The 12,996-nt window shown below is 40.0% G+C and overlaps 1 protein-coding gene across 4 annotated transcripts in view; it reads left to right on the top strand.

Annotated features, from left to right (window-relative positions):
* Window positions 1-12,996, top strand: part of SFMBT2 (Scm like with four mbt domains 2) — a 198,284-nt gene that overhangs the window by 82,146 nt on the left and 103,142 nt on the right. For all 4 annotated transcript variants that reach the window (XM_033100786.1, XM_033100785.1, XM_033100787.1 and 1 more), the window contains exon 5: window positions 11,411-11,499. In XM_033100786.1, coding sequence (XP_032956677.1) covers window positions 11,411-11,499 — 89 coding nt within the window. The remainder of the gene's footprint in view (window positions 1-11,410; window positions 11,500-12,996) is intronic.

Genomic DNA, 12,996 nt, shown 5'->3' with positions numbered 1-12,996 from the left:
GAAAGCTTAATCCCATCTTGGAAGCTTCACCCTCATGACCAAATCACCTCCCAAAGGCCCCACCTCCAAAACCATCACATTTGGGGTGAGGGTTTCAACATGGGAATTTGGGGAAGACACAGACATTTAATCCATAATGCTAAGTGAAGGATGTTTGAAGGAGAGTAATCTGACATATCAAATGCTATTCATTATGTCAAATAAATATATGATTGGGAATTGGCCATTGGGTTGGGCAATATGGAAGTTCTTGGTGATCTTTCCTCACTACCTACTTAATCTTTCCCACTGTCTTGTACTCTGCAAGTCTGGCCCCACCTGGTTCCTGGTACTTGCCCACCCTGCTTTCAGATAGTTTTACCAGGGCACCTGTTGTGTCCTTTGCCCTTGGATTTGACAGACAAGAAATTGATCTGTGAACTTTGCCATAGAGAGTTCTTAGAGCAGAACGTTCCTAAAAGAAGAGATGTGTGAAGGAGAGAGGTTACAGGTTCGGATTATTCTCCAGTGTGTAGACCTGTAATTTAGATATCATTCCACCACTCCTGTCATTTTGAGTTGCTAGTGACTGTTATAATTGAGTTATGCAAAAATGTGTTTTAATTTTTTTTTTTAATTTACAAGTCACTGATAGCTTTTCATGAATATGTTTAAAAATTTACAGGTCAATAAAAATGTCCTAATGGAATGTAGCGATGGAAAGGATTTAAATCCCCAATAAGTGGGAAATAAATCCTGTTGTCAAGAGTATATTTTCTGGGGTCTCCATTTTGCCAGGAAGTTGCAATTAAGAGACAGAATCTCAGTGTTTTTATAGGACTGATTGGTCAAAGAGAGTTGGTGTTCCATTAGTCTTCACAAACATGGCAGGTGTAAAGAATTTAACCACATTTGGGGCCATGTGTCACATGCAGGCATGACCGTTAGGTAGCTGAGTTTGTCCATCACCTGTAAGAATGTAGAATGTCTCCAAGAACCTGGTGCTTCCAGCTGGGCCTGACTGTGTATGAATCATGTCTCTTCTCTTGAAGAACATGTTCCAAGTTTTCTTGAAATTTACTTTAGTAAGAGGGATTTCATTGCATATCATAAATATCTCAAATCTCAAGTTGGATGCTTACAGAGAGCCATTCCATTTCTTTTCTCATGTATGGTTCACATTGAGTGCTAACCCACTTTCAAAGTGGTGTATTTAAAGATATCTTTAATTATGTAATTAGCATGTTAATCATGTGTGTCTATTAAAAGAGTAATCTTCAGTTACATATGGTCACAAATTTCATTATTAGGGACATACCATTTAATGCAGTATAGCTGTTGGGCCAAATAGGAGTTTTTACTTTCAATTATTTATTCAAAATGTGCTTCTCAAGTGCTATAAATCCTTTAAAGTAGACAAGAAGTAGATTTGAGAAATCTGACTAAGAGTCTAAGGTTTTGTTGAGTAATTGTGTTTATGTCCTAGATTTCTGAAATAATTTGTGTTTTGTGTGTTTTATTCCCTTAATTAAACAATACATGTTTGCAAATATAATCTTTAGTGTATTTGTTACCAACTGTGATTCTGGGTCAGCCTGAGTCGCTTTGAGTCTTATTTGTTGGAAGAGGATGAAAATAACTCATTCATTGGTTTTTGGGAAGCACTAACTGAGATACTGTGTGTGGAAGCGCTTGGCTCAGTGCTTGGTGCATCATGAACGCTCGGTAGATTTTTTTTTTTTCTAATCAGAATCATGGTGTCTACTATCTGTTAGGTTTGGGGGCAGATGATAAATTGCTTCACTTTTGAAAGCTGTGTGGTAACATTTATGGGATCCTCTGTGCTAGGCACTAGGATAAACAACAATGATAAGATAGAGCATGTTGTCTTGAAGGAATTTGCAGTCTAGGTTTTAGTTTCACAGCGAGATTAAGAGGAAAGTACAGAGATTTCCCACACCTCCTGCGCCACCCCGCCACTGTCCACGTCCCCCCCAGACTGGGACACTTGGTACAATTCATGAACTTTTATTGACAGGTCATCACCACCCAGAGTCCATAGTTTACATTAGGGTCCCTCTGGGTAGTGTACATTCTGTGGTTTGGACAAATGTCTAATGACATGTATCTATCGTTGTTCTATCATACAGAGTAGTTTCAGTGCCCTAAAAACCCTCTGTGCCTGCCTGTTCATTCCTCCTTCCCCACTAACTTCTGGCAATCACTGATCTTTTTACTGTCTCCATAGTTTTGTCTTTTCCAAAATGTCATAGTTGGAATCATACAGTAGGTAGTCTTTTCGGATTGGCTTCTTTCACTCGTAACATGCATTTAATGCTCTTCTGTGTCTTTTTGTGCCCTGATAGTTTATTTTTAGTGCTAAATATTATTTCATTGTCTGGATATACCATAGTGTTCTTGACCCATTCTCCTACTGATGGACAGCTTGGTTGCTTCCAAGTTTTGACGATTATGAATAAAATGGTGCTGTAAACATCTGTGTGCACGTTGTTGTGTGGACGTAAGTTTTCAATTGCTTTGAACAAATTACCGAGGAGTGTCATTGCTGGATCCCATGGTAAGAAGATGTTTAGTTCTGTAAGAAACCACCAAACTGTCTTCCAAAGTGGCTGCACCAGTTTTCATTCCCCCAGTGATGAGTGGGAGTTCCCGTTGCTCCACACCTCGGTCAGCATGTGGTGGTGTCGGTGTTCTGGATGTGGCCACTCTAACAGGTGTGTTGTGGTACCTCATTGCTGCTGTAATGTGCATGTCCCTGATGACATACGATGTGGAGCACTGTGTCGTATGCTATTTGTCATCTGTATATCTTTTGTGGTGAGGAATCTATTAAGGTGTTTGGCCCTTTTAAAAATCAGGTTGTTTGTTTGGTTTGTTTTTGTTGAGTTTTAAGAGTTCTTTATATATTTTGGATAATGGTCCTTAATCAGATGGGTATTTTGCAAATATTTTCTCTCATGGTTTGTCTTCTCATTCTTTTAATGTTGTCTTTCATAGAGCAGAAGTTTTTAATTTTAATGAAGCCCAATTTACACCTTCTTTCTTTCATGGAACATGACTTTGATATTGCAGCTAAAACATCATCACCAAACCCAAGGTCATCTAGTTTTTCTCCTGTGTTATCTTCTAGGCGTTTTATAGTTTTTTGTTTTACATTTAGGTCTGTGATCCATTTTGAGTTTTTTTTTTCCTTCAGAAGGGTAATTTTTGTGTAAAGTCTGTGCGGAGGTTCATTTTTTGCATGTGGATGCCCAGTTTCCAGCACCGTTTTTTGAAAAGACTATCTTTGCTCCATTGCCTTTGCCTCCTTGTCAAGGATCAGTTGACTGTGTGTGTGTGTGTGTGTGTGTGTGTGTGTGTTTATGGGCTCTCTATTCTGTTCCGTTGATCTAATTGTCTACCACACTGTGGCTTTGTAGTAAATCTCAAGGTCATGTTCTTCCACGTTGTCCCTCCCGTTCTGTATTGTATAGGTTATTCTGGATCTTTTGCTTCTCCATATAAACTTTAGAATCCGTTTGTCAGTATCCACAAAATCACTTGCTGGGTTTTTATTGGGATTGCACTGAATCTATAGATAAGATCAGAAGAATTGACATCTTGACAATATCTAGTCTTTCTATCCATGGACATGGAATGTCTCTCTATTTATTTAGCTCTTTGATTTTGTTGTAATTCCTTCTTGCTTTGGGGAAGGTCAGTCTTTTGTTCTATGTAGTCTTTCAACTGATTGGATGAGGCCCACCCACATGAGGGAGCCCTAATATAATATCTGCTTTACTCATTTACCAACGTAAATGTGAATCGCATCCAACAACATCCTCACAGAAACATCCAGGGTAATGTTTGAGCAAATATCCGGGCACCATGGCCCCGCCAAGTTGACACATAAAATAAAGCATCACAGACAGTAATGGAAAAACTGTTGAAAAATAAACTGATTCATGTAACTAGGTATATACGAAGGGCGTGTTAATGTAAATTTTATGCAAACTTGTTTCTTTCTTTTTAAAACATATACCTAAGGGGAACACTGGGAAAAATTTGAATGGAAGCTATTTTGCTGCAGCAATGAAAATAACTTTATGGGAAGAAATAAGTCAAGTGTGTGTGTGTGTGTGTGTGTGTGTGTGTGTGTGTGTGAGAGAGAGAGAGAGAGAGAGAGAGAGAGAGAGAGAGAGAGAGGGAGACAGAGAGAGAGAGACCTATGAGAATAAACTCTTTAACAAGCAAGTGTCTTACTCCATTGAACTCAGAGCCGGGGACCCTTGTGGTAAGTCAGTTCAGTCTACAAAGTTTCACTGCAGTGTGAGCTAATAAAAGACCTGTAGGAAATTTTTCCTAGTGGAGAATAAAAAGTGGCTGACTCTTTAGACAGTTATTCTTTAAAAGCAGGGGAAAATGTTTAAAGCAATAGCAAAAATGGCCCATAAAGTAAGATATAATATTAGCCGCTAAAGCAGAATTGGAGAAAATATGCAAGAATGAGAAAAATTCCGTATTTTATTGGATAAAAATCTCTCTCACCAGTGAACAATGATAAGGTTTTAAATTTCTTCCGGTAGTTTTACAGGCTGTTTATCTTCTAGGCTCTTAAAGATAGGGTGCAAAGTACTGTGAGTTGAGAATGTCATAAGTGGTTGATATCTGTATGGCTTTTGTGGTGTAAGCCTTGGATGTTTTCAGTGCTAAGAGGTTCTGGGGAACTTTAGAGAAAGCAGCTGGTCCCTTGCGGGTAAGGTATGGATGTGTAGTACCTTGTATTTCTTTAACCTCTGGGTGATGCCCTTGTCACATGAGCACTATGAGTGTGGCCTACTGGGCTGAAACTGGGTACTCACTCGTAAGGAGAACTCCAGAGAAATATTAAGTGTCTGTCCTACCTCAAAGGACATTTCATGCCGACTCAATTAAAAAGACGGATCTCTGGCTTTCTGAGGTATGCACGCTGAAACTAAAATCTTAAGTGATAACTCACATCATATAAATAAGTAAAATAAGGCACATAAAAGAAGAATATGAAAGAAATAGCAGTTCACTTGTGAATGCTGGTGGTGTGCTATTGAGTTAAATTGTATTTCTTGAAAGGACTATGTAATTAATATCCATGGTAACAGTGGTTCTTCATCTGAATTCAACAAGTTCTATTTTAACAAAAGATTAGTGAAATAGATACAATTTATAAAACCATCTACTCTGCCCATCCTTTCCTGTGCCAAGAATTTTTCAAACACCTCCTGTGCACAGTTGTTGTAGGTATTGGGTACACAGTAGTCACACAATGGACGTGGGTGGCTCCCAGCCTCATGGAGTAGACAGTCAGATGAGGGCTGCCGTTAGACAAGTGAATACAAACGTGTAATTAAGTCTATGAAGAGAAAGAATTGGGGACACCAGGAGAGAATATGAAGTCTGACAGTTAAGATCGCAAACTCATCCTAGAAATCGTGCTCCATACCTCATTGCTGAATATCACTGTAGTCACCTTTGAAGTACTCCCCTTGGGAAGCTATGCACCGATGCCAGCACCTAGTCCACCCTTCAAAGCCATTTTGGAACTCTTTTTCTGGAATGGCCAGAGCTGTCGTCATATTACCCTGGATGTCCTGAATGTCATCAAAATTTCAATATTTCCTTTATCTTCAGGTAAAGAAAGAAGTCACTGGGGGCCAGGTCAGGTGAGTAGGGTGGGTGTTTCAATACAGTTATTTGTTTACTGGCTAAAAACTCCCTCACAGACAGTGCCGTGTGAGCTGGTGCATTGTCGTGATGCAAGAGCCATGAATTATGGGCAAAAAGTTCGGGTCGTCTAATGTTTTCACACCGCCTTTTCAGCACTTCCAAATAGTAAACTTGGTTAACTGTCCAGTTGATACAAATTCCTAATGAATAATCCCTCTGGTATCAAAAAAGATTAGGAACATCATTGCAACAAGTTCGTGAACGTAATTGTCATGCCTCCTACCGTTGATCCTGGAAGCTCGGGGAGATGAGGGATGAGGACCGATGTGGGGAGGGATTGTGGGAAAGAAGGAAGAGAGTGTGCAAAGCCTTCCTGTAACTGGGCCGTTAGGAGAATCTGGAGAAAATCAGTGTCGAGAGCAAAGGGATGGTTAGTAGAGCGAGACCCAATCACGAAGACATTGCACCAGATTGGGGAGTTCGAGATTTATTCTAAGATCCAGTGAGTGGGTGACATGATCTCATGTCTTCTTTTAAATGGCTCACGTGGAATATCATACTCGTATATGAAGTTAAGAGCTTTGCTATAGCTAACAGAGCACTAATATCTAATATATATAAAGAGCTCCTTCAAATTAATTCTTTTCCTAAAAAAGATATTTCTATAGAAAAATGAACAAGGGATGTGAATAGTTAAGTTCCCAGAAAAGAAATCCAAATTGTCCTAATGTCATGATTCTAAACCTCACAGATATCAGGCCATTGAATCTGTGATTCGGAGGCTCAGAAAAGAGGTCCGGTTTGCTGAGAGAAACTCAGCAGTTGTTTGTATTGATGTGACTGAAGTCATGTGAATGGATGAAACGATCCATAGAAAGATGCCGAGCGGGAAGCAAGGAGAGCCAGCCCTGTACCAATCTCTAAGTAACCCTGAATCATTGCAAGTGGGGTAGAGGAGGAAGGCAAGAGGACAGAGAAAGCATGGCTGGGGTAGAAAGAAAAAGATCTCAGTTTGCTGTCCTGGAGGCCACAGAGGACACGGTAAGGGAAGAAGGGTCAGTTGTGCCAGACAGCGAGGTAAGGCCTTAGAGAAGGCACTGGCCCATCGTGGGGATGTGCAGGCCTTTGGAGCCAGGTGTGGTCCAGGGGCTTGGCAGTTGTGAGGGAGGAAGGTGATTGGGTTGAATGGTGGGTGGGGAGATAAGACTTCTTTGCTTAAGTTTGGTTTTGGAGGAAGCAAAGGCTTAGGGTATTAACTTGTCCAAAAAGAGTGTTCAAAGGAAATTTCTAAAAAAGTACTTGTAGGTGATGATTGGGCCAAAGTTCTTTTCTTTACACTGCAGTTTTAAGTCTAGGTGCTCTAGTTTCCTGGGGCGGGGGTGGGGCACAGGTGGGAGGCAGAATGAGGCAGAAATGGGGGAGGGAGCTAGTAGCCTATGGGAAAGGCCCTGGACCTCGCCAACAAAGCTGGGGGTGGGGGTTTTTGAGGACGGGGAACAGTCATGGAGGTGGGGGTAGCACCTTCAGGTAAGCGCTGCTTGACCCCTGTGTGTCCCTGATGGAGGCTCTCCCTGCTGCTTCTCCCCTAGGTGGCCCTGGATGCCATTCTGAGGAGCTGGCAGAAAATATTACGCCATTGCCCCCAAATCCCCTCGAGAACACATTACTGCAAAGAGAAACGTACTGAGGCATTTGCCTTATTTAAACACGCAGAATGAAATAGGATAAGAGCTTATTAGAATGCAGTTCTTTTTCAGTAAGATGCAGCTTGCGTGAATTGTAGGGATAGCTTAAGTGATGAAAAGTAAAGTTGCAAAACAACTGCTAAGCCAGATTAGAATATATAGGTGTGAAGACATCTGGTTTGAATGAATGCTGATTTTATGATTACTATCTCAACTGCTATTTTTCTTGTTTCTGTGTGCTTCGGTGCATAACATCAAGAACAGAAATTTGATTTGGATGTGGAAGAAAAGTGGACGACAGGAACTGTAGTATGCTCTGTAGTGTCAATTGAAAAATAAGCATACGTAGCTGTGTGTGTAAGCATTCACACTGATGTAAGCATTGTGCATCATCTGTTCACTATTGATCTGCTTGTAAAAAACATCAGCGAATGACTGGAATAATGACCTTCGTGCACAGTGTATCCTGTGCTGTTAAGATATTATTGCTAAGCTTAGCCAGAGAGATTGCATTTTAACCGTGTGATCAATTTTGTAAAATGTGAGGAAACAGGAATAGAAGCTAAAAATGAATTGGATTCCCATAATGATTTGCATTAGGAATTATTTTCCATAAGGTATATTTTTTTGGGGGGTGGGGAGGGGTACCAGTTTGTCAGTGTTTCAGGATGTGACCAGGATGGCAAAATTAGCATTAATATCCAACTTAGGGAAGGGAAATGAAGCGATTAGAAGGCTAAGTGCCATCGTACGCTGGAAGGAATTTTTATTCTAATTATAGTTTTTCAAGTTAATAAAATGTTAACTATGTGATTTTATACCCATGACCATCATTTTGTATCCATGATGTCATGTATAGGTTTATTAAAAGTTAAATTTGGATTGCAAAAAATTGATAGCCTATAATTAAAACAGTAGTTGGAGACATTTCACATATGTTCTTCGGAAAGAAAATGTAGCATGTTATATAAATATTTGAAGGCATTGAAGAAGGAATGATCAATTGCATTATGCAAGAACAGTTCACTTTTTACAAGGATTGACACTGTACACCTGAGTAATAAGTGCTGGGAAGTTTATATTTATTTTCTCATTTAATTCTTACAACCGCCCAATGCGGTGGTCACCATTAAGTCGCAGATGGCTCAATAATGAACTAATTTCAACAAAAGGTTCTTGTTCTCATTCCCAATACTTAGGAAACTCTAAGCGATATGTAGAGTGGTAAGTAGCAAAGGCCGTTCTTTACAAGGGTCAGTGCCAGGCAGCGCCCAGGCCCACTGGCTCGTCACGGGCCGTGAAGGTCAGAATCGCTGAGGGTAGGTAGGCGGGGATCCCGGACTGACCAAGGTTTTAATGATCATGGCACAAATATTAAATGTTCTAATGATATAGACTATTCTGAGGTTCATACCACTTATTTTCCATTTTTTAACCTATTACTATGAGAAGTTTCTGTCATTTGCTTCCAACAGTTCTTAGATAATGTCTTTGTTAAGTTGTGTTCTTCAGAGCAAAATCATGATAATGCCTTTTTTTTAACTTTTATTTTTATTTGTTTAAATGTGTTTTTCCAGGACCCATCAGCTCCAACTCAAGTAGTTGTTTCAATCCAATTGTGGAGGGCGCAGCTCACAGCAGCCCATGTGGGGATCGAACCGGCAAACCTGTTGTTAAGAGCACCACTCTAACCAACTGAGCTAACCGGCTGCCCCATGATAATGCTTTTTGTAATTATACAAGGATATTTATACAACTGAAAGAGTCCTGAGAGGGCAAATTGAAACCTTTCCTCTAATCTAGATATAACAGGAGCTAAGGAATGTGTATGTGTGTTTGTGTGCATTTTTTTATGGCATTGATCACAAGTTCTGTGTTTGTCGGGGTTATATTTATGATTAAGGACCGGAATGCTTTTTATCTATATGCTTGAACTCCAGTAGTACGTAATGTGGTCCACTCCACATAGTAGGGACTTATCAATCCTGTTGAATCCTTTTATGATCTATCCTTCTGTTTGTAGGAACAATTTAATTTGAGCCCTCTATGAAGAATTAATATAGATTTCTCTCCTTTAAAAGTCTCCAAGGGAAAGAACTCTAGTCTTTCATTCTTCATAGTAAGTGTAGGTGTTTCCGTTTATAATTTAAGGTCCACTGTTGCCTCTTTGTTTCTTCAGCAAACTCAGGGTTAAAAGATATTTTCCTGGTAAGTCGGAGGCTGCTACCTCACGTCTTATGTAAAGGCCCAGTTCTCTTGTGAGCCAGCAGATTCAGTGGATTGAGCTGTCTTACTTATGTCTTCTTCCTCCAGAGACCCCATTAAAGTGATAGTAAAGGAAAGAAAAGTACATAAACCAACAAGGAAAGAACTGAAGAGGGACCAGCGCAGAAAAGACATTTTGTAACGTTTCTGGCAGCCTGAAAAGCTGAGGAAGGCTTGAAGACCCCTAAAGCATTGTCGGGGCCGCTGTAACCCTGAGCACCCCTGGGGGCTGTTGCTGAGGGTGTCTGGCAGGCAGGGGACTTTGAATGCCAGGTGGGTGGGCGGCCCTCTTGGGGCTGAAAATCACAGAGTTTAACCGGTTGTCTGTAGTCAGAACACTTCCTGGGCTCCATCTCCCCTCACCCCATTGGTTTAACCTCATGTTTATAGATGGTTACATGTTATGGACATACGTGTCTTTTGTCCTTGTAGTATCCTATAAGCAAAAGGTTGTTAGCACCATTATACTGATGAGGAAAAAGTACAAGAGAAGTTGAATAAATTACTCGTAGTACCATAACCAGTGATAACAGAGCCCAGATTCACCCCTTGCCATGATGTCACTTTTCCCACCCCACCAGTATGGCCCGGTGTCCTTTTGTAACTCTATTCCTTAGGTTTGAGCTAGGAATCATCCTTTTGAAACACCTACACAATCTACACACCACTCACACCTGGAACCTTCCACAAAGGCTAAGTATTGGAGTACGGGGCAGCGCCCAGGCCCACTGGCTCGTCACGTGCTGTGAAGGTCAGCATCGCTGAGGGTGGCTTGGGATCCGGGACATGTGTGCTGCTCGCCTGTTGCTGAGTTTGTGAGCCCCGTGGTGCCCTGGGAAGGCTCAGGGACATCCTGGATGTGGTTGCAACCTGTGGAAGGCTTTGGAAATTTATAGCTTGGGAGATAGGCCAGAAGTTACATCTTCCTCAGGTCTTGGGTTCTGAGCACTTGTCGAATGTTGGTCTCCAAGGTGTGATGTTTCTTTTCCCAAAAGATGTCTCTGATATATTGCTTCCTTATTCACAGAGCTGTCACCCCTGTTTTGGGCCCTGTCACTTTTGTACTTAGTTACCTGCAGTAGCGTCTACCTTGGTTTTCCTGCCATTAGCCTCGTTTCCATTCAAACCTTTCTTGTATTGCCAGATTCATTTTAAGCAGAAATTTCCTATTTATTAAACGTCTTAGTTGATTTTCTGGGCTGTCCCTAGTTTTGTTCTACCACCTAATATTATTTCCCAGTGTTCTCTGTGCTGGGACCGCACTGTCTGCCTGCATTTCCTGCCTTATGTCATCACTCATTAGCGTATGCCGTTCCTCTCAGTCTGATAATCCCTTCTTCCTCTTCTCTACCCGTATAAACCTCTTACATAACTCAGAGTCTGGTTTTATTTTCCCACCTGGGAAATTTCTCTGATTCTTCTAGTCCTCATTGATCTCTTTCTTGGAACCTCCTGAATTACATACCTCACAATAACTTTGTTGTTCACAGAAGTTTCTGAATTGCTGTAAGGCTTCAGAACTCCTTTCTTTAATCTCCTTGATTGCCAACAACCCCTACGCACCTGGTAGCTGTGAAGTCACGCATCGCTGACAGATTTGTGCTCGCAATTTTAGTATATACTTAAGCATGGTGCTTGAAATTAAGAGAAGTATTGAAATAGCATACACACACACACACACACACACACACACACACACAGAAAAGTCTGTGATTTTAAGTTTATTTGATATTCCACTGCTGTGCTGAAGTTGTTGTTTTTTCCCTTTGTCTCACCAGCCATCAAAGAGAAGTACACAGACTGGACAGAATTTCTCATTCGTGATTTGACTGGTTCCCGGACAGCACCTGCCAACCTCCTGGAAGGTGTATGTATTGTTGTTATACAGCTATTCTATGTCTGAAGCATCACAGTTACATGAGCTGAAACCTGACGGCACCTTTGCATATATCCTTCTGCAGGTACCTGTGTACACACAGGTATCTATGTTCCAGAGAGCCTAACGTCCTGTTTTTTCCTGAATTACTTAGGTTACTGATTCTAATGGCATTGGAGGATCTTCTGTGGTACAATCAATAAATGGGAAATTTGCTCCCATGTGAACACATTTTTACATAATAATATGTTGGAATATCTTCCCACTGTTCTGTATGTTTAAACCTCTATCCTACATTAGTGAATATAAATGCAATCCTGTCGAATAACTGTTTTGTGTAGTTGACAACTCTTCTGTGTATATAAGCTCTAGTATAGTCTCAGAATATAATGGTTCTGTAACCATTCTAACCAAATGGTTATAATGTAACCAAATGGTTCTGTAACTATTGCATTCTGGATGCATAACCCCAAGATTTAAACAGACAGTGTTAAGTAACAATTGAATTAACCTCTCTTATAAAAACAAGAGAAAAAATGGCTGAACATATTTAAATATGACTAAGATAATTTTAAGGTACTGAAAAAAAAGTAGTTTAATCTGAAATCTTGGTAGTTTGTTTGAAAGTAATTTTAGGATAAAACATTTTAATTTTACTACATGTAATAGAAGAGGAAGAGAAATGTACTGTGTCATAATTGTTGAGTTACCAAATCTGTTTGAAGAATGCCCCCAAACAAGGGGGAAACACAATAGATAACAAAGAATACAGTGTGGATTTTGACAATATCCTTATTCTCTTAACCTGAACCATAAGTTTCCTTTGTCTCATAAAAGATATTGATACTTTGGAACACCACTGTCAAATATATTGGGTTCGGTTTTGTGAAGATTTTGCCTGGTATATTTGTTTATTTTTAATGGCTACTACTTTCATTGTTTGGTTAACAAATCAAAATGATGGTTGTTCACCCTTTCCAAAGGACAAATTGTCATGCTCTGTTAGGTTTTTTTTTTTTTTTCCAGAAACATATTTGCCTACAAGGCTGGTTGAACAAACAGCCTTTTTCGTATGTGAACATATGCTAAGAAGGTCACTTAGATGGGGCAGTAATTACATATATTCTCTAAACCAATTATCGGGTTAAATGTAGAAATAACTTTACATAATAGTGTAATGTAGTATATATCATTAATGTGTATTAAATATGTCATCTACACATATGCATGTTTTACGCACATAATCGAAGTATGAGAGGGTCTTGATTATTACATCAGTGGCCATTGTAAGATACATGTCTGTTGAGTCCCGTATAAATTTGTAGGCCCATATTAGATGTATCTGTGTATTGCAAAAGTAGATGTTTTGCTACCACATCTTTTCTAGCTCGAGGCAAATTTGGGTATAACTCTTCTTAAAAGCATACTCATTTTTAACAAATACAATTTTGTCTGGGAAGGGTGATTTGTTTGGTGAGAACTTAGCAC

This window comes from Rhinolophus ferrumequinum (genome assembly GCF_004115265.2).
Source record: "Rhinolophus ferrumequinum isolate MPI-CBG mRhiFer1 chromosome 5 unlocalized genomic scaffold, mRhiFer1_v1.p scaffold_110_arrow_ctg1, whole genome shotgun sequence".
NCBI classification, from domain to species: Eukaryota; Metazoa; Chordata; class Mammalia; order Chiroptera; family Rhinolophidae; genus Rhinolophus; species Rhinolophus ferrumequinum.
This window is presented reverse-complemented; position numbering and strand designations above follow the sequence as displayed.